The sequence below is a fragment of the Alligator mississippiensis genome, chromosome 4 (assembly GCF_030867095.1).
Source record: "Alligator mississippiensis isolate rAllMis1 chromosome 4, rAllMis1, whole genome shotgun sequence".
NCBI lineage: Eukaryota > Metazoa > Chordata > Crocodylia > Alligatoridae > Alligator > Alligator mississippiensis.
Genome location: NC_081827.1, coordinates 64955930 through 64978481, shown reverse-complemented (window position 1 = coordinate 64978481; position 22552 = coordinate 64955930). Strand labels below are relative to the sequence as shown.

Genomic DNA, 22552 nt, shown 5'->3' with positions numbered 1-22552 from the left:
GGAATATCATTGTTCTTGATTTATTTTATGCTCACATGCACTATTCATTTATTTTAATATTCAAAAGTGTGACCTAGCTTCATGAAGTAAACAAGTCTAATACCTATCTCACTGAAATATCTTAAAAAAATATAACAAAGTATTTTATACCTTATTATTTCCATACGCCATATCCATGGCTTCCAGAGACAAGGAGCAAAGGGCATTTATTAAATGATGTAAAGACACATCATCAAGGTACCTGAAAAATATCAGCTATCAACATACTGTCAGGGTTTACACAAACAAATATTATGATCATAAGATGATGTTTCTTACTGTGAACTTTCAAATAGTCTTGAAAGTATGTTGGATATAACTGGCAGATCAGTCATAACTGCAGTAGTTAGAACCTATGAACAAACAGAAGTTTGCTTCATAAACTACAAGAGAAATACTGCACAAACATTAAATTATATAATGAACAATTAAACTTACTGTGCTGGGTCCTTCTACAGCTCTTCCTGGTTTTAAGGCACCCCCAACACCAGGTTTTAATCCCAGAATCCAAACAAGATGCTAAAACACAAAAATAAATTTCTAATAGTGGTATACCGACTCGTGAATATTAAGTACTCTGCTTATATTTAAGAGATCAGATCTCCAAATACTTATTTGAATACAGTTAGAGAAATCTCATCAGATTCTGCAATTCTGCTTTACCTGCTTTGGAGAGCAGTAAGCTTGTACATGTTTTTTCAAGGTATGTTTGTAGAGCACAAGGGAACAATGTGATGAAACAGGATCAATTGGAGGTAACATACCACCCCGAACACAGCTTATTGGTAAAATGTAGCTCTAAAGCAGCCACCCTACTTCTGATTCAGGAGATGGCTCACAGGGCTGCTTCACCTTATGTAGATATTCTTGGAAAACATATTTAACTGAGTTCAGAGGACAGGTGTCACAGCACTCCTTTGAGAGAGTCTGAACATGCACTGAAGACATAATCTAAGTTTTTCTGCTGCTGTGCCATATGGATGATGCTCACATGAGACAAAGGCCAGTTATCACCAAAAAGCAAGTAATCAGAAAGCAGGACATGCATTACATATACCATACCTGGAGAGTAGCCAGGGCTAGTTGCCATGATGTACCAAGAACAGCTCCATGGCAGTGAGCCAAGTTAAGCAATGTCCTCATGCACTGGATATTTTTTGAAGTCAGCTAAATAGAACATTTAAAATGGTTTTATTTTTATTATGGCAAATCAACTGCATTCCTAGGAAAACGACTGTAATCCTAAATTATTTAATGGTAAATTAAATTGAAAAAATGAATTTGTGTGGTATATATAATTTTAGGGAAGTAACTCAATAGCTTTAAGAACTGCCCCCATCTTCCAACTAAATAGATTAAATATAGTTTGACAGCAAAGAAAGAAAAACTACTCTCAATATCTACTACAGAAATATGTATACTACGAGCTACCTGAAACATTTTTTTACATGGTTGTCCAACTCACTTCTAAAATAATAATTCCTAAACCTCAGTGGAGGGCAATAAAGTATGGATGTTAATAATGGGTGCCAATGCCAGATTACTCAAGTATAGAAGGAAATATCTTCAACAACTGTTTGAGTATGCCTATACTGCAGACCACAGCAAAGTCTGGGCTCCTAAGTACATCCATATTGAACTTGCCATGCCACCTGAAAGCTTCTACCTGTGTAGCCACATCCACACTGGAGCTCTAGTAAATCAGGTTAGGTACTACAATTCCTGGGAATGTGCTGCAAGGTTCTTAACATTCCACCAACTACCAACAGGTGCTCTAGGAAATGCTTCAGTCTTCTGTGGAACAATTTTTCTGTCTTTCCCAAATTTCTGCATAGAAATGTCCTTAGGCTACCAAAACATTTAACAGAGGCACTTCTGACAACACATTCTACACTTCTGTCTGTTCTAGCTGCTGCTATCTAAGCCATGCATCCAGCATAGCTGAATGAACTATTCTGGCTTGTGGCTACACTTGTTTCGCAGCTGGACCCAGACAGAAGATACGGAAGGCTGCATTTCAGCAGCAGCTTATGATGCTTGTTAGATAGCAACAGGTCACAGAAGGTAGTTCATTCATGTTGTATGGTGACATGGCAGATTGGAGACAAACTACAGGCAGTCCTCAGACTTACGACACGATTGGTTCCTGAAAACTGTGTCTTAGGTCAAAACGCTGTAACTCGGAACTAATTTTCCCATAGGAGACGTTAAAAACGGGGGACTGGTTTCTGATCCAAGGCCCGATACTCTATTTACACCAAAAATAACCCAGAAATTTTGTACTCAATCAATTATAGATGAGTAATATAGCTACATTAATGTATTTATATTGTAAATAGCAATCATATTGATTTGTAAGGACTTCTTTGAGGTGATTTTGCTGGACTTTTTGAAGGGTTCTTGGCTGGAGTCTTCTCAGGAGTCTTGGCTGCAAGTTTTTCTGAAGTCTTGGCTGCTTTCTTAAAGAAAGTGTCCAAGGAAGTTTGGACAGATGCTCTCCAGAGAGATGGGCGACGCAGCAAACTCATTCGCTGGTGTCGCGTCAGATCAAACACTGTAAAGTTGAAACTGACGTCAGAAAGTTAAAACAGGGTGTTTATAAACACTAAGTGCGAACCGTTGTAACTCGAAACGTTTTAAGTCGAGGACTGCCTGTATATGCTCCAAGCATCAGACTTCCCAATGGACCAACAATTCTGATGAAGAACAACTAGTACAGAGTGATAGGCTTATTTTCATGGGACCTACCAAGAGGAACTGGCCGTAACCTCAGAACTTCCACATGACAAAGTAGACCTACATGGGTCTGAGAGAGGACCTCCAGTACCAAGACGTACAAATAAGGGAAGCCATGACAGCCCAGAAGCCATGGGGAAGCTGCCTGCCTTAGACTTGCACAGACCTGTGACTAATGAGTTTGGTCTTAGCAAGTCACTTGTCAGTGCTGTGGTAGTGAAGATCTGTAAAATTATTCTGTGCTTTACCAGTGGATACAGGACATAACTATCTGCTTGAACTAACAGCTGAGCCTCCTAGTGTGAAAGGTACGGAGAGCGGTATGCACAGAAATATGTATGCAGGTATAGCGAGCATGAAATCTCAGCTTTGATTCTTTTTAAATGATTACAAACTTAGTAAATATGAAGCGCCAATTGCATATTTAAATATTTTCCTCCAAACAATCCAGAGGGAAGGCTATCTTCTACAGCTTGTTCCACAGCCTGTTCAAGCACTGTGGCCTGTTTCTCTGACTTAGCTCCTCCAGTGCTATCCCAGTCCCTTTTCCCTATACCATCCCTGCTGTCCCAGATGAAAAGCTCGTCACATTCAGGAGCACTTAGTTAAACTCCTTAAGTAAGTTAGGGTAGATGGGCCAAGAGTCACAAGTATAAGCTGCCATCCTTTGCCTTTAAGACGGTGTCCTTCAGATTTCAAATGCACTTCCTTCCAATCCTCTGCTTTTCCAGCCCCTTCCAGATGCTATATCAGTGAAGATCTTGGATGCTTCTCCTGAAATCGAGGTCCTTGCTGTACTCACACCAAACTAAGTAGAATCCCATTGTTCTCCTTTCATCAGCTAATGGAAACACTGTAATAACACCTCATGAGGCTGGCTTGGCTGAACTGAGCTGACCTGAACAAAGCAGGCAGAACACGGGGTGGGCCACATGCAACGAAGTACAACCACACCTACAGAAACCAAAAGGAAACTTCTTATGTAGAGGATGTGAGTAGAAAGTAGAGACAGGACTGAGGAATTTTGAGATGGCACTGGGTATGTGAAATATTAGCTCTATTTCCCAAGCTTAAATCAATTGTAAAGTGTTTGGTAAAATCTATTTTAAAGCAAAACCTATGCTTTTTACCCATATGCTTAAGTATGCAACCAAGTCCAGGTTTCAAAGTCCACAAACATGGACACAGGGGGCTCATGTCAGAATGAACAAATTGGCTAAAACACAAGTAAGAGCCTGGGTACTGCAGTGTAGACATACCCTTTTCATGATTACAGATATTTACTGTTCACTGAATAGTACTTTCTAAAACAAAATGGGATCTTTAAGTAAATGGTACTGTTATTTCAAATTCTTTTATATAACAAAAACAGTGTCTGTATCTTTGTGTACTTTGGCGTTTATCAATTGGGGAACTCCTGGCTGTCAGAGACGTTACACCAGAGATTACTACATGGAAGTGGTTTGTTATTTCAAATAACTGTCTATTGCAAAAGACAGTTTAAAAGAAATTCAAATACGAAAATGACTGGTGCAGAGAACGAGAATGAGCATATGGATGCAATTAATTACAGACATGTAAAAGGGGAGGGAGGAACGAACTAACCTAGTATCAGCTGATCCAAGAGAACCATTTTGTGTCACCCTCATCCACAGTAATTGAAAACTAAACTACATAGTTAACCCGTGAAGGAAACTGTTCATTACCATGGTTTAGATTCTACTTGTTGCAGAATGAAGTAGACACAAAAGGTTACTGTGAATCAGATGGCATGCGGTAAGTTCCCCTTTCAACATGCTTATCTGTTTATACGCCCATATGCAAAGAATGGAAAAAAATTAAACATAAAAAATAGCTATTTAAAAAGTTTGATTTACCATTACTGTTCCCTGTGGCTGCAGAGCAAGTGGTTGTCCAACTGCTACAACTTGCTGGTGAGACTCACTTGATGGACTGATCATCTGAACATTCTGCCCCTGAATGGAATATGCTAGGGAGCAGAGAAAAATCCTCATTTAAAATGCAATAAACACTGTAATAACAATTTTCAATTTCTACAACATATAAGCATGTGTGATGTTACCGAAACACCTATATCTAGTGTTATTAACATGGTTGAGAACATGGACTTCTATTTATATGTATGCCAACTTGTCACCATTTTATAGAATAAAGATTAGTCCTTTATACTATCTACTATATACTAGCTGCAGCCCAAATGAGAAACCAGTTTAAAAGACCACATAACTTCTAATTGAAAAATATGTACCTACTAGGGGTGTGTGAAATGGGCAGTATTATTAGATTCGAATCCGGCCCAAATCAGGGACAGTGATTCGATTAGTTGATTCCGATCACTGCCCCCAATTTGATTTGGCTAAATCTGAACCTGAAGATTCAGTGCTGATTCAGCCAGACACAGCTTTAAATGTTTTTTCTACATACCTCAAGGTACCAAGCGCAGCTCGTGAACACTGCAATGGTGTGGCAGACAGCAGTGTGGGGGGGCCCTCTGCATGCTTGGTGGCAAACCCGGGAGTACTTCCAGACCTGGTCCACTTCTGGGTCCGCCGCCGAGTGTGCTGGGGGCCTCCCCATACCCTCCCAGCTCAGCAATCAGCTGCAGGGGGATCCTGGGTGCCCCCAGACCCAGGAGGCACCAGTTGCTGAGCCAGGGAGGGTGCGCCCCCCCCCCCCCCCCCCCAGCATGTTCCCCAGAAGACCTGGAAATGGACTGGAAGTGCTTCTGGTCCACTTCTGGATTTACTGCCAGGTGCACTGGGGAGCCCCCCGTGCTCCTGTGGGACACTTCATCTACCCCACCATCGCAGCATTTACAAGCTGCCTGGTACCTTCAGGTATGTAGAAAAAGCATTTAAAACTGTGTCCGAACAGTTGACCCTTTGCAATTTGATTCGGAGGGTTTCGATTCGATTTGGAGAGATTAAAGGGTCTCCTGATTTGGAGATTCAGCCACCTAATCAGGCCAAATTGAATCAGCAACCGAAGCTTCATACAGCCCTAGTACCTACCCAGAGTTTAAAGCAATGATTCTCAACTGAGGTGTCACAGTACCCCTGGTGTGTCATGAGATCCTTTTAAAGATGACACCTACACAGGATTCATAAAGTAAACCTAGAGATTTCAAATAGAAATCCATAGTGGCAAAAAACATTTGACCTACTGCACTATTTCCAAGTTCTCTGCGACAGATCTCCTCTATTATTTGTCCATAATCAAAAAGAATACAAACTAAGAGCTGGGATTTTCTGAATAATGCCTTGAATCTAACGGGTTGAGAACCATTGGTTTAGAGTGAATAAAGGTTATTCACCTGTAGCTGGAGCTTGTACACTCCAATCATTGGGATGTACCAACAGTACAACCTGGACCACCCAGGCTGCCTACCTTGGGGGCTAGGAATATGCAGGGGCCTCTTAGAAAACATTACCCAGGATTATATAAACAAAGACAAAGGAAAGTGATTGTTACATTTTTTGTGTTCATTTGTTTACTTTTGTGCATTGGCACCACTTCAGAAGCAGTGTAATATAGTCTGCTGTTCTATTTTTTTCTATATAGTTATTGGTCAGTCATGCTCCCTTGTTAGTATAGGCTTTTTTTTCCCCAACGTAAGAATTTATTTTAGAAAATTAACAAAAGGTGATGATAATAGTAAAATCTCAAAAGATAATCTTAAAATCTCAAAGAAGGACTTTAGAGGTTAGCACCAAAAACAATTTTTAAACTTGACTGGAATTCAAATCAATAGCATCATGAGTGAATATACCAAATTTCATGAGTATTAAGTATATTTTACATAATGGCATATATGACTTTTTAGATTGGTCTGCATTGGAGCATTCTGAAACTTCAAAAAGCGTAACATGGAATTTGCCAAGCTTGCAATATACTACCTGTCCACACACAAATGTTTTGCACAATTATTGCCAACACTGTCATAAATGCATTTGCTCTGGATATGGCTCTTCACAGTCCTCCCACTGAGTCACTCATTGTGTACTGCTACAGTTCTAGTGTACAGATAAAATTAGGGTGTCAGAGCTTCCTTGTTGCAAGTAGTCTTTCTACCCTTCTTCCTGCTACCCCTCGATCTAAACTCTACTGTATACCTGATCATTTTGTTTTAAGGTTTTTGAAATTTTATTCATAAAACTTTGGTTTTTTTAAGAAAATTAGCTCTTTAAAGAATTTTGAGCATAACATGAAGCCTTTTAATGACCCTTAATGAAACAAATATTCAATTCAATATTAGAAAAAACAAATTTCATGCACTGAGAAATGCCTAATTGATATCACTCATGTTCCTTTGAAGGTTAATGGCACAGCTATAACTATAGACTGCTACTCCTACAAGATCCCTCTGAGATCTGTGCTGGGAAATGTGGGATTGGTACCTAGCATGCATCAGCATTAAACTGAATGAATGCTTCATCTGCAAGCTGCAGTGATGCATATCCAACCCACTATAAGTTATACAGATGTGATACACCATCAAAAGTTATGATTCAATCAAACCATCGTAAGTTCCAATAGTACAAAAATGTCGTGATTAGACGAGCCTTCTTTGCAGGGGTGCACCAATAAAGAATTTTGGCTGATACTGATAGCCGATTATTAACCAGCCACATCAGCCGATACTGAGCCGATTGCCGGTACGCAGGCTGGTAGCCTGGAGAGCAGCATCCAGCAGGTAAGTTTGTGGGGGTGGGGGAAGGGGAGTAGGGGATGGAAGAGACATGGGGCGCAAATCGAGCACCCCTCCTTCCCCCACGGTGAGGGAGGAAGTGAGGCTGTCTAGCCAGGGTGGGGCGGGGCGCAGGATAGGGCTCATCTGGGGGGCAGGGCAGCTCCCGCTGCTGCGTGCACCCCTGGGGAAGGCACGGTGGGGGGGGGGCATGTGCCCCCCAGATTTGTGCTCGAGGTGAGGGCAGGCCGCACCAGACTCTTCCCGGCCTGTGTTTGGAGTGGGCAGAGGTGGGGCAGGCAGCAGGGGCTCTGGGAAAAGGGCTACAGGGTAAACTACAGCTACCCCACAACCTCCCCTCTTCCCTCAAAATAGTCATCTCTTCCCTTGAAATTATAGATTTGAAAGGATCCACCACAGTAACAGTACCATCAAAGCATGGATACCCTGCATTGACTCTGGAGCCTTTTACCACTTTCTTAATAGGTGTGAGCTATATCAAAGGTATGCTATAAAGGAATGCTATATCTGAAAACATGCCCAGAAGCCTCACCCTAGCAGGGGTTCTGTAGAGCAAAATAAAGGAATCTGTAAGGTACCCTAAAATAGCTTCAGCCTCTCTTAAATTTTTTTTTTTTTTTTTTTTTTTGTGGGTGGAAGGACTAAAGGGGTCCCTCTACCAACCTAGCATGCTCTAGCCTCTAACCTATCCACTGGATCATGCAAGGACTTTCAACCTTGAGTAGTCCCCTTGCAAAATCAAAGGACAGCAGGGGGAAGCAAAAAAAGAAAGAGATGGCTGTGGTGGCACCTAAACCACTTTCCTACAGGCAGGGAAAGGTCCTTGAGTTTGCACCATGGTAAGAATGATGCAAACACATAGTGTCATAAGATAATCTGAGTAATATAATGCAAGGTATCTAGAATATTCTTTTCTATGTAAAGTGCACTAGAGCATAGAGAAGTTTTGTTTGAAAATATAAATACTGAATCATAACTTTTTTTTTTATAAAGAGCAATCAAGATTTTTAAAATGTTAAATAAATATATATTTTTAGGGAATGCTGGAGAAAGGCACATGTGCTATGATATATGGAAAGCCTCGAAGTAATGTGGAACAGCACATTCCTTGCGTCGAAAAAAAGCCTAACCTACCACGCTTCTTTTTCTTTTTCAAGGTTTAATGTGGATGAATAAAATAAGGATCATGCAAGGCATTAGTACCAGACATGATTGCACAGAGATCACTGCGACTACAATCACAACTGTTGCCCTGCAGCATCAGGACCTAAATAGGATACTTTTAGTCACTGCACAGCCACGTATTTTAGATTAGTAAATATTATATCTCCATATGCGAGCACCCATGTCTTGGAAAAAAGTTCAGGTTTGTTACTATGATTCAGAATTATTTAGAACATGAAATACTGATTTGAGAGGGAGAGAGAGAGAAGGAGAAAGCAGGACAGAGAAGATTAGGTTAACAGATGAAAGTATATAAATTAAGGATAAATTATGCTCTTACTTTTATTGGAAAGAGCTGCAGTTGTGCTGTTCAGTACAGTCAGAGCATAATGAGGAGGCAAGGAGCCTTTGCAAATGGCAGTGATAAAGGCATCTCTTGAGGTTACAAGACCCAGTCTTCCGCAAAGTGCAGCCATGGTCAGTTCTGCTTTTAAAATATTTTCTGTGGCAGCTTCATCCGTGCTGAAAGTATATAGAATATTTAGTAGGGATTAGTCATCAAAAGATGATACAGAAGCTAATTAGAAGTTAGATAAAGCCAATAAGAATTCAGAGACAAAAATTATCAACACTGAAAACATTAAAGATCAAATGTACCCAATTAATAAAACATTTCTGAATTCTCATTCGCATTATATAACACTGCAGTTCTGAAGGATTTAGCATAAGGAACACAGAGTAGATGCATCAACTTCTGCCATCAGAAAAGTATTTTAAAACAATGATTCAAGAAGTGTGGACTTTCTGAAAGAAAAAGATAGGGTAAAACGATAGCTTTTAGTAACGGCACCAACAAACATTCACCATTTCTTCCCCAACCGCTCTTAACAGCAAACTTAAAGTAAAGGATTTTCTAGAACTTAGAGATGCTGGAAAATTATTTACTCCATTAATTACATCAACCAAGACTTTTGCCCTTCAAGAAGAATAATTTCATTGTGCTAAAAAATGCCAATGGCCTGTGTAAAGAGAGATTAAAAAAACTAAATATAAAATTTTGAAAATGTAATTTTGTTATAAAATAAGTACTTTTGCCTCCAGATAGTACTAGAACACTAGTACTAATACTCCAATTCTGAAGAGTGCCACAAGATCCTTTTAATGATGCTGCAGGGTGTTATGCAATATTAGCACTGTTAGGTATGTGAACACTTGCACAGGATTCACCAGATAACCCCAGAATGTCAAATAGGAATCCGCAGCGTCAAGAACATTCTGACCTGTGATATCTTTCTGAGTTCTTTGCAACAGAAAAATTGCTCTATTATGTTTCTGTAGTCAAGAACAAGTGAAAGCAAAGGACTGGCATTTTTCAAAAGATGCCTTGAGTCTAAAAAGGCTGTGGACTACCATATTAGAAGCTGTGTTAGATTTTTGGTGACCACCAGGCAAATTAACTCAAAAACTTCTTCACAACCTCTTCCTAATTCTTGTGAACGGTTTCATCCCACACAGCAGCCAACTTGACATGCTGCAAAAAATCTGTTCTGGATAGAATTGGTAATATAAGCTATGAAGGATAAGCAAAAATTAAGAGAATGAATACCTGGCATCAAGAAGCAGCGACAGTGCAGCTAGAAGGCCACACCAACATGCATTCACCATTTCTTCCCAGACAGCTCTGCTAACTTAAAAGAAAAATATTTTATCGTAGTGATAGATATGGAATATTTTTTAATGACTACTAGAACAAACAGAAAAATGGTGATTGCTGGATATTTTCATCTTTGCTTTTATATTGTCCTAAACAAAAATTCAGTCATATTTGCTAATGTGAAAACACCACACTGCAAATCACAAAAAAATATGGAAAATGCCAAAAAAGGCCTTTTTTATTTCACATGATATGACTTGGAGTGCATTAAAGTAAGTAAAAAAAAAAAAAAAATCACTTGCACTTTCAAAATAAGACAATTATAACGCACACACATCTTGCATCAACTTATATTCAAAACACTTAGTGTAAACACAAGACTACAACTTCACCTGTACAAGTATTTATACACTAGAAAAGTGCATGTAGTAGAGATATGGGTAAAAAGATACACCTGCTAAAGAGAGGAAGAAACCCACCTCGCCTATTGACCTGGTCTGCAAAGCTTCCATATTGTTCTTCCTCCAAATCCTCTTCCCCCACCACAGATCTTTCAGCTTTCCCCTATTCCTAGAGACTCTTTACTACACTCATGAACTCCACAACCCCAATATTTCTACTGGCCAGGCTGTGCTCTTGGCCTTCCATGGTCTCCATGATAAGCAAGGTTAAGGACTCGAGGGCCATGTCCAGGTGATCACAGCTGTGCAGTATGCGGGACAGCAAACATCTGTATATACGTCACATTCAGATGTTCTCTATGCTGCAAGGGAGTGCTGCCCCTGCGTGTGCTGCTCCACTTTTTTCCCTGTGGGTTTTCTGACCTGTGGATATCCAGGGGCCAAAAAACCCATGGGGAAAAAAAAAAAAAAAGTGGAGCAGCACATGCACAGGCAGCACATGCCGCTCAAAAGTGGAGCTGGGCTGCCTGGAACTGCGCTGCGGCTGCTGGCCAGACTCCACACAACAGAATTGCCGTTGCTGCAGCCCTGGGAGGCCGCCAGGACTCCAGGTGCGGCTGCTGGGGCCAACAGTACTGGTCCCAGCTTCTCCTACCACACCCAGGGTTAAGTGTCACACACCAAAGCGTGCATGGCATGGGCATTCCCTGGGGACAAGTAGTGGCAGAGCAAGGTGCACTGCTGCTGCTTGTCTCTGGGAAGCCAAACGCCCACGTGTGTGTGGATGCGGCCAAGACAAGACAACACTACTAGAGAACTCAGATAGCTAACAGAACTCCTGCTGCCCTCTTTCTGAGCGCGCGTGCACACACACACAAATGTATTACAAACAAAGGGTATTAAACTTTCAAAGAGACCCATGTTTGAGATGTTATAGAAAAGAGAATGTATGAAATCAGAAACATTGTAGTGGTTCAACAACAATTAAAACAAATTCTAAGAGAATTTCAAATGATTGCTATGTTGAAGTTACTAAAAATGTTACCAACATTCTGGAAAAATCATTTACACCATGACGAAGTGTAAATGTAAAATCATTTACACCACGTACCCCTTGTGGTACATAACGTTCAGTGGTACATAACTCCAACACTCCACCCCTAGTGGTACATAACAAAGTGGTACATAGCATTCAGAAACTATAAATTAAAATACTAAAATGAAAAGACAGATTTGCTTTTAGTTTTATCCTAACTATGGAGATACTAGGGTGCCTTGCGTAAAGCTCCATAAAGGCTCTTAAAGTAAGATCTAGTACTTAAAATTCAGACTTTTACTCCAAAGATTTTATGTTCTTGAACTGTAGTTCATACAGTATCAATATTTTTGTATACCTAGCTCCTTGTCAGTTTGGTCAGATACCGACTGCTGGTCTGAAGATTGTGCTGGTGATGAAGTTGTTTCAGCCATAGTCTGACCATCTGTTTCAGCCTGTCCCAACTCCCCTTCAATCATGGTAGTGATACCTCGAACAAGATCAAGCAAACAGTGGAATGCCACGGACATGGCATAACCTTCAGGAATAGTAGGTGGCTCGACCTTGTCCAGCATTTCTAGGCTAAAAGGATGAAGGTATTGAAAAGGATTGTGAGAGCAACAAAGAAAATTTGATGAAGTAAAATAACACTCCAATCACCCATTATTAAATTACCAAGATCTTACAAAATAACCTTTCAATTTTACAGTAAAAAGCCGCAAGAAAATGTTAATATACAAATACATCAAGAACAAAACATTACTAAATACAATAATGGCAAGATTTGTATTTATTGACAGTTATATAATATCTAAATATTATTAGAAATTATATATTTAAGCACATTTCACTGAAAAACTACTTCATTTTCATTCTTATTGTATTAACTCAAATATTGCATTATGGAAGTGTCACAGACATGAGGAATTCAAATAAAGGAAAATAATAATTAAGATAATCACCATAAACTAAATGCCAAGTTACAAAATGGTCTTTAAAGAGAGTTATCATGGTGGACCACAAGAACAGAGAGATGCTAGAAGATGACCAAACATCTACCACTGCCATATTTGGTTCTGACAACTTGGGAGGCAAGGGGGGGAGGGGGGGAGGGGGTTGGGAGAGGAACACAGAGGCTAGGGACTAAAGTTACACACAAACTGGCTTAAGTCATCAGAAACTGGTTTAAATCTGTAACAGAACAGAAGTTCAGTGCACATAAACCAGTTTCAAAATGACTGAAACTGGCATAAGATAAACTTGGTTTAAGATAAACCTGGTTGAATGCAGTATCAGACTTAACTGATCTGGGTCAAACCAGTTTATGAAACTTCTGTCCCAGACCCCTTCCTGGTTCAAGTTAATTCACAATCCCCCTCAGCATGCTTTCCAGCCCTGGGCTGTGATGTGCTGTCTATTCCAACAGAGAAGGGGTGGAGGAGGGGGAAGAGAGGCAGGGACTGCCCTAGCTGGGGTCTAGGGCCAGGGAGTGGGGTTAAAACCCCCCTTCCCCTGGTTAAACCCCCTTCCCATGAGCACAGAGCTGCCCTGCCCTGCCCTACTAAACTTACTGAAAGTTGCTGCTGGCTGTGACAGTGGACTAGAAATCCCAGAGACACCTGGAGGCAGGAAGAAGTAGTGATGAGCAACCCTGTAGAGTCCTGCTGCTGTAATACTGGACCACAAAACCAGAGAGCTTAGGGGCAGCAGGAAGAAGCAGCACCAGAGAACTGTGCTCTAGCATCCCCCAGCTTCTGGCCTAAACCACTGCAGGCATGTGGATGCATTTTCTGAGTCAAAGGTAAATGTGCATCCAGTTGTTTCTCAGTTTAATTCTTGCAGCTTAGACTAATCTGCAAAGACTGACTTGATTCAGCCTTGGGCTTTTTGACCATCTGTATTTAGCTACAGAGCCAATGCATGCTCTCCTGTGCACTCAGCCTCTAGTCTCCTAGCCTCAAAAGCCACATAAGGAAGCATTCTTTGCATGGGCACACACAACTGGAAAAGCTCCAAAATAAAGCCCATTAAAGAAGTTGCTATTATACTCAAGATAATTTTTGCAGCATTTTGGCCAGTTTTAGAGCACTTCATAGGGTATGTATGCCTCTCTGCTCACCATCTGAAGCATCTTAGATGTTACATCTGTCTAGGGCCTGAATGTCTCACCTTCAGTTTATGAGAAGGGGAACTTAAGAACAAGGAAAACTGAGTGACTTCCTCAAGTTTACAAAGATACTCCATGGCTATGCCAAGTCTTGAACTCAAGCATCCTCTTATTTCCAGCCTGTTACTTAACATACTTCCAGTCTCATGGCTGTAAATAATACCTTGACAATACAAAACAAGTATAACGATTCCTCCCTGAACCAAAAAGATCATGAATTCACATTACTGAGGTCTTAACTTAAACCCACTGCTCTGGAGAGTTCTTCCCCAACTCAGCAAAGAACTCTGCTCAGAGTGGTGTCTCTATCCCTCCTGGTTTCATAGTTGATAGGGTAAGAAGAGACCTAAGCCCTCTGCCATAGGCAGGAAAGAATACTGGGGTCAAACGACAAGGTGTCTATCTAGCCTCCTTTTAAAGACCCCCAGGGTAGGAGCGAACACCATTTATCTTGGAAGCTGGTTCCAGATCCTAGCCGCTCTGACTGTGAAGTAGTGTCTCCCGATATGTAGCCTGAATCTACTCTGTCACCTTATGGCTGTTATTCCTTGTTACTTCCAGTAGTGCTCAGGGGAACAGGGACTCCCATTGCCTGCTGGTCTCCCTTGGCCAGTTTATATACGGTCACCAGATCCCCTCTCAGCCTTCTCTTGTGGAGGCTGAACAGGTTCAGGTCCCGTAGCCTTTCCTCATAGGGCCTGTCCTGCTGACCCCTGATCATGTGAGCAGCCCTCCTCTGGACCCTCTCAATGTTGTCCACATCCCTCCTGAAGTGCGGGGCCCAGAACTGGACGCAGTACTCCAACTGTGGCCTGACCAATGTCATACAGAGGGGGAGGATCACCTCCTTGGACCTGCTCATGATGCATCTGAAGATGCATGGCAAGGTGCAGTTAGCCTTCCTGACTGTGTCCCCACATTGGCAGCCAACGTTCATCTTGGAGTCTATAATGACTCCAAGATCCTTTTCTGCCTCTGTGCTGACGAGAGGGGAGTTCCCCAGCCTGTAGGTATGCTGCTGGTTCTCTCTCCCTAGGTGCAGTACCCTGCACTTGTCAGTATTGAATCCCATATTATTCTCATCCACCCACCTCTGTAACCTGTCCAGATCCAATTGCAGCCTGTCCCTCCCTTCTAGTGTGCCCACTTTTCCGCACATCCTAGCGTCATCTGCAAATTTGAAGAAGGTGCTTTTCACCCCCTCGTCCAAGTCGCCGATGAAGACGTTGAACAGTCTGGGCCTGAGGACTGAGCCCTGGGGGACCCCACTACCCACATGTCTCTAGGTCGAAAATGACCTGTCCACCACCACTCTCTGGGTGCAGCCCTCCAGCCAACTGGCGACCCATCTGACTGTGTAGGCATCAACACCACAATCTCCTAATTTTTTAACGAGAATGGGGTGAGACACTGTGTCGAAGGTCTTCCTAAAGTTCAGAAAGACTACATCCACCATGACACTAAGCGAGTGGCAAAACAAGGCTCTCACTGGGATTGTAGGTCCTAAGCGAGGGGCAAGACAAGGCTCTCACTGGGATTATAGAGAGGCAGCAACAGGATGCCAGACTACCAAGCGTAGACCCTGAGATGGTGCAGAGGCACTTGGAGGAACTGGATGCGTTTCAGTCGGCAGGCCTGGATGAGCTTGTTGGCTACAAATGTCCAACTCGGGATCCTTAAAATTCTAGTTTATTAGGCGGATTGAAACACTGTAATCATAAACCTTGGGGCTGGTCCACACGCACACATGCACACACATACACACACACACAGTAGCAGGCTACAGAGTCAGGTATACCTATCCTACAAGCGCTGGAGTCTGTCGTTGAGGCTTCTTTCAGTGTGGTGTTATCTTCCAGAAGGGGGTCACTGGCTGGTCCTTCTGGCTGGACAGGTCTGGTCGAGTTGGAGATCAAGAGGGCGCCACTGAGGGTCACTTTTCACTGCCTTTTATCTGTCCCTGGCAGACTTTGGTGACTCCCCAGTTTTCTGGTTTGCCCAGTCCAGGGGTCATTGACCCTCGTGGGACTTCCCCCCCCTCGGTGGCTACTGGACAGCATCTGTCAGCCCCAGGGGTCATCCGCGTGTACGTGCAGGTTTAGGAGTCTGTTGATGAATTTAGAATAGGGCTCTGGGAGTGGTCGATCTGGAGATATTCAGCCCAAAAGTTGGTCTCTGGTGTTGATTAAGTCAGGCCAGGGCTTCTAGCCCTTGATCAGTGAGGTAGAGAGATTTCCCGGTTGTTACATTGTCTTCTGTTGAGTTCTTCCGTTGGTTGATCTGCAGCTTCCAGGTGTTAATTGCTGCCTGCTTCCATGTTACACATTCAATCATGTTACACATTCAATCACTGATTCACTCGCTCTTTCAGGGGCCAGCCTGATACTGTGAAGGGCAGTTTGATTCCTGCCTTTGTTAACAATGTTACAATGAATAACTTACTAAAACACATTTAGTTGAAAGTTGAAAGGTGAGGAGTATAAAATATAAGCTACAAATGCCATGGCACACAAATAGATAAAAATACCAAACTACAAGGGGAGATATAAAATGCACACATACACATTTTAAAATACAATTCCTTATCTTAAAGTGAAAGAGAGAGGAAGGAAGAAAAGGTAGAAAAAGAGAAACATATCCAAAGAGGGGAGAGCAAATGCAGGCAAGAGGAAAAGGGGGCTTTCTGCTACAAGCTCCATCCGAGGGTACTGAAGGCACTGGCTGACGTCATTGCGCAGCCACTGGCAGGAATATTTGAACACTCAGGGCGCACGGGCCAGGTCCCAGAGGACTGAAAAAGGGCCAGTGTGGTCCCTATTTTCAAGAAGGGGAGGAAGGAGGACCCAGTCAACTATAGGCCAGTCAGTCTCACTTCCATCCTAGGCAAAGTCTTTGAAAAAATTATCAAGGCTCACATTTGCGAGAGCCTGGCAGGAAAAATTATGCTGAGGGGAAACCAGCACGGGTTCGTAGCAGGTAGACCATGCCTGACTAATCTAGTCTTTTTATGACCAGGTTACAAAACACCTGGACGCAGGAGTAGGGGTTGACGTCGTTTACTTAGACTTCAGGAAGGCCTTTGATACGGTATCCCACCCCATACTGGTGAACAAGTTAAGAGGCTGTGAGTTGGATGACTACACAGTCCGGTGGGTGGTGAATTGGCTAGAGGGTCGTACCAAGGGAGTTGTAGAGGATGGGTCAGTATCGACCTGGAAGCGTGTGGGCAGTGGGGTCCCGCAGGGCTCGGTCCATGGACCGATACTCTTCAAATCTTCATCAGCGACTTGGACGAGGGAGTGAAGTGTATGTACTCTGTCCAAGTTTGCGGATGACACAAAACTGTGGGGAGAGGTGGACACACCAGAGGGCAGGGAACAACTACAAGCAGATCTGAACAGGTTGGACATATGGGCGGAAAACAACAGAATGTAATTCAACAAGGAGAAATGCAAAGTGCTGCACCTAGGGAGGGAAAATGTCCAGCATACCTACTGCCTAGGAAATGACCTGCTTGGTGGCACGGAAGTGGAAAGGGATCTTGGAGTCCTAGTGGACTCCAAGATGAACATGAGTCGGCAGTGTGATGAAGTCATCAGAAAAGCTAATGGCACTTTATCGTGCATCAGCAGATGCATGATGAACAGATCCAAGGAGGTGATACTTCCCCTCTATCGGGTGCTGGTCAGACCGCAGTTGGAATACTGCGCGCAATTTTGGGTGCCGCACTTCAAGAGGGATGTGGATAACCTGGAGAGGGTCCAGAGAAGGGCCACACATATGGTTAAGGGCTTGCAGGCCAAGTCCTATGAGGAGAGACTGGGGCACCCGGACCTCTTCAGCCTCTGCAAGAGAAGGTTGAGAGGCAACCTTGTGGCTGCCTATAAGTTCATCATGGGGGCACAGAAGGGAATTGGTGAGGCTTTACTCACCAAGGTGCCCCCGGGGGTTACAAGAAATAATGGCCACAAGCTAGCAGAGAGCAGATTTAGACTGGAAATTAGGAAGAACTTCTTCACAGTTCGAGTGGCCAAGGTCTGGAACGGGCTCCCACGGGAGGTGGTGCTCTCCCCTACCCTGGGGGTTTTCAAGAGGAGGTTAGATAGGCATTTAGCTGGGGTCATCTAAACCCAGCACTCTTTCCTGCCTATGCAGGGGGTCGGACTCAATGATCTATTGAGGTCCCTTCTGACCCTAACATTTATGAATCTATGACACCTGCATCCAAGGATTTTGTGACCTGGTCATAGAAGGCCACCAGGTTGGCCTGACAGGACCTGCCTCTAACAAACCCATGTTGGTTGCCCCTAAGCATACACTCCCCTGCTTGCCCCTCGCAGACATGCACCTGGATAATTTTCTCAAAATGCTGCCCCAGGACTGAGGTAAGACTAACAGGCCTGTAGTTTCCTGGGTTCTCCTTCCTTCCTTTTTTTTGAAAGTGGGGACCACATTGACCCTTTTCCATTCTTCTGGCACCTCGCCAGAGTACCACAAATGCTCATAAAGCTGTGCCAAGGGTCCCGCAATGACCTCTGCCAATTCTCTCAGCACCCTGGGGTGGAGATCGTCAGGACCTGCTGAACACATCCAGTCCCACCAGAATGTCCTTGACTAGGTCCTCTCTGACCCTGGACCTGGCTGTGCCTCCCCTGGGACCATTGGGGATCCCGGTGGGGGGGGGATGACCTGGTCCCTGTTCGAAAAATCGAGGCAAAGAAATTGTTAAATAGGTTGGCTTTGTCTCTGGTGAGACCACCAGATTTCCTAGCGTGTCCCGCAGAGGCCCCACGTTACCCTTCTTTTTACCCCCCAGCAGTTCAAGGAAAAAAAACAAAACAAACAAACAAAAAAAAACCCACAAAAAAAAAAGTCCCACAGTCTGCTGAACACATGTGCTTGAACACACACACACACACACGGTATCTCAGCTTGGGCGACACATTCAGATTGTGGGCTGTCACAAGTCCACTTCCCTTAAAGGCAAGGCACAGTAATCTGGGAAGAGGAAATCCCAGTGGGTCGAGACATCCACCATTCCAGCCCATGATTGATATGCCTGGCTTTTACCACAATACAAAAGGGACCTCACTAGGTTATGTATATAGTCATAGCACAGTAGACCCCTAGAATCCTGCATCTCTGGTTCTATAGAAAATCTACAGCAGCAGGAAGGGATGGAATGAGGCAGAAGATGACTATAGACAGGGGACAACTTAAGAGTCTCTCTTCTGGTAAAAGAAATTAAAATGATTTAGGAAAAAACAGAGTCACTTGAGGAACAAAGCTGGAAAGTGCTTGGGGAAGCACAATGATTTTAGCTAAAAAGTCAGAGACGGGTGAGAGGAAAAATAAGAAATAAAAGAGGGAGCAAAAGGCTCAAGTAATTTTCAGAAAGGATCCACTTATAGCTGAAACAAGTAGTCCTCAAGAACTGTGCAAATAAGAGAGAACTTTGCATTCCTTTTTGGTTTCCTTGTTTCAGTAAACACTGTTTCTTTTACATACATGTGTAAACTATTGCTAAGCCTTGAAAACTAATTCAGAATTTATTTTTCTAAAAGACTAAGTCTACAATTGCAGTTAGGAAGAGGCCTAGTTACATTCATGTATGAATCTTCAGATTATTGACTTGAGGTGTCTGACATCTTTTAAGCAATGTGGTAACACTTTGTAGGTTCTGAAAATAAACCACATTTTTAAAAAGATGACATTGTTGAAGCATTATTGACATGAACGACTGACATTATTTCAATGGACATTATAACATCCTGAAACTGATTATAAGCCTTGGCTCACAAGTTCTGAGTACAAGAACTTCTGATTTATAATCTTTAAAAAGACTGAGATGCCAGCCATGTGAAGGACTGCTTGTAATTCATTCTCAGCATAGGGACTCACAATACACTTAGAGTAGCAAAAGGACCAGTATTTCACTAATACTGTCAATATTTTAACGTCAAGACAAACTGCCAGTAAAGTTGGAAAAGTGTTTTCTACTCCCATGAATGCTTCTTACTACATAGATGTAGTATGCACAGAATTAACACAGAAAGGGTACAGTAAAGAACATGGTTGACACTTGATAAAGTAATGAGTAATATTTGAATGGGAATTTCAAATATAGAAAGAATAAAAAAGAATATCAGTCTGAAGAGAATCTACAATATTGTTTGACATTAGCAATGCAATGCATGGCTTGCCATACAACAGAAATATTGTATAATCACCAAAAAATATATTTTTTAACTAAAACATTTTAAAATAGGCATTATTACTTACTAGGTAGCTTTAGCACTGCCCTGGACTGTTACATTAAGGATCGGTATCCAGGTACCTCTATATTCAAATGCAGGTAATACAGTTGCACCTCCACCCATTCCCAGTATTCCTGGGTTGGTCTGTGCTGAGGCAGTCCCACCAGGTGTATTGCCTCCTATACAATATATAAAAAACAAAAAAACCCACAAAGATTAACCATAATCTTTATTTTAATTAACAGAGAGTATCTTCTTCTATATTCTTTTATGTGCAGAGATATAAATGTATTAAACCAGATGCTTGGTAAAAGTTTTTTAAAAACTATTTTTGAGTGCCCTCTGCTGGCTAAAACAAGGCTCTGTATCTGACAGAATAATATCAATCATAGTTATAATAGTAATATAAATACCTCTTTTACAATTTAAAATATTTTGTACTTCCTAGTAACTTCAAACAGAAGCATTCAAAGCATTTTATAGCAATTAAACCTAAATAGCTCCATGATATATACTGGATCAAAAGAAAGAAAAACCCCAAACAGAGATCACCATGTACTACTACATTAGATAAATACTGTAAACAAAAAGTTAAAATAGTTGCTTCATTATCAGTTCACAGAAATATCAAATGTAACTCTTCAGTAAGATACAAATAAGACTTAGAGAAATAACAGCAAACTAGACAATTTAGCACTAAGACATTCTAGAGCAGGGGTTGGCAACCCCTGGCACGCGTGCCACAGCATGGCACATAAAGCCATTTTGCTTGGCATGCCACAGGTGGCTCAAATTCTGGGTAGCCGCTGCAGGTCACAGAGCCTAGGCTGCTCACAGTTGGTGACAGGGAAGCTGCAAGCCCTGCTGCGGGCAACCCAGGCTCTGTGACAGGCAGCAGGAGCCTGGCCAGAGAGCCCAAGCTGGCTATGGCAGGCATCCGGGAAGCAGCAACTAGTGCACCAGGGTCTGGAGCCCCAGCCCAGAACTGTGGTCAGTGGAGGCTGCATGTGTGCCTCAGGGCGCACAGCAAGGAAGGAAGGGACTAGGGGTGCAATGCCCCAGGCCCCTTCCCTGTCGTGCACCCCAAGGTGTGAGTGCAGCTGCTGCCAGCCACAGACCTGAGCTGGGGGGTTCCAGACCCCAGCGCAGCTGTTTGCAGTCTGCCTGCCGCCTGCTGTGAGCAGCCCAGGCTCTGTGGCCAGCAGCAGCTGCACACATGCCTTGGGGCACACAAAGGGCAAGGAGCTGGGGACAGTACAGTCCCAGCTCCTTCCCCACCATGCTCCCCAAGGCGCATGTGCAACCACTACTGGGAACAAGCCAGGCTAGGGCTCTGGACCCTGGTACAGTGGCTTGCAGGGTCACAGGTGTCTGCTGTGAGCAGCCCGGGTTCTGGGAAGGCTCCTGCTGCCCACCACAGAGCCCGGGGTGCTTGTAGCAGGCAGCTGCAAGGCTTCAAGCAATTGCACTGGGGTTCAGAGCCCTGGCCCAGCTCGTTGCTGGCAGCAGATACACATGTGGCTTGGGGAGCACAGTGAGAAAGGGGCCGGGGCTGTGCTGCCACAACAAGGATTGGCACCCTTGTAGCCCGCCTGCCATCCACCCCTGGCATGCCAGTATCTTCCAAATAGAGGTTGCAAGGTTTTTTGGGACTTGGCCAAAGCTCCAACACTCCACCCCTAGTGCCAAAAATGCTGATGGGAACCTACCACAAGGACAGGTTAATGCAGCCCATCTGAATAGGATATAGTACCCATTGTAGTCAGTCCCTCTCAGCACTAACTTTTTCAAGTCATGATGAACCATTATATCAAAACACATTTAAACTTCCTCTTCACTCCCACCACTAAGCAGTGCCTTTCTTTCCCTTTTCCAATGATTCCCATTTCTTCACAAGCCTTAAATGTCTGGCAGAAGTCACCAAACTTCCATGTAGCCGAAAGCTTCTGTCACCCCCTCTCTCAGCTTGGCAAATAAGATTAGTGTGGTCCCACTCTCTATGAGGTGGACAGGGACCAGGCAGCCCTGCACCTCATCTACATATAAATTTTTGGAGGGTCCCAGGACTCGTGTCAAGAACACCCAGTTTCAGTTACAAGTGTGGGACCAGTTAAGCATGTAGATATTTTGTGGGGATATCTGGAATATGCACACATACTGAGCAGTGCTGGACTGCGAGGTCACCATGGCTTGAAACGCTGTAGACTCTGCTGGGGTCCAATGAACCATGTGGTAAGTCATGAGGCTTTTGGCTCTGGACTAACATCATGCACAGCTTACATTATGTATAAGTAGGCACAAAAGTGGTACTCCATAATGTTTACGGAGTACTTGTACAAAAATGTGAAGCAGTTTACAAAAAGTTAATG

General features: G+C 43.1%; 1 protein-coding gene across 2 annotated transcripts in view; it reads right to left on the bottom strand.

Moving 5' to 3' along the window:
• The window catches only part of MON2 (MON2 homolog, regulator of endosome-to-Golgi trafficking), a 140879-nt gene that overhangs the window by 60613 nt on the left and 57714 nt on the right, over positions 1 to 22552 (bottom strand). For both annotated transcript variants that reach the window (XM_006260497.4, XM_014595901.3), the window contains exons 11-19: positions 20209 to 20362; positions 12118 to 12341; positions 10275 to 10356; positions 9009 to 9190; positions 4653 to 4765; positions 1102 to 1206; positions 478 to 558; positions 319 to 392; positions 151 to 241 (exon numbers count right to left, since the gene is read on the bottom strand). In XM_006260497.4, coding sequence (XP_006260559.1) covers positions 151 to 241; positions 319 to 392; positions 478 to 558; positions 1102 to 1206; positions 4653 to 4765; positions 9009 to 9190; positions 10275 to 10356; positions 12118 to 12341; positions 20209 to 20362 — 1106 coding nt within the window. The remainder of the gene's footprint in view (positions 1 to 150; positions 242 to 318; positions 393 to 477; positions 559 to 1101; positions 1207 to 4652; positions 4766 to 9008; positions 9191 to 10274; positions 10357 to 12117; positions 12342 to 20208; positions 20363 to 22552) is intronic.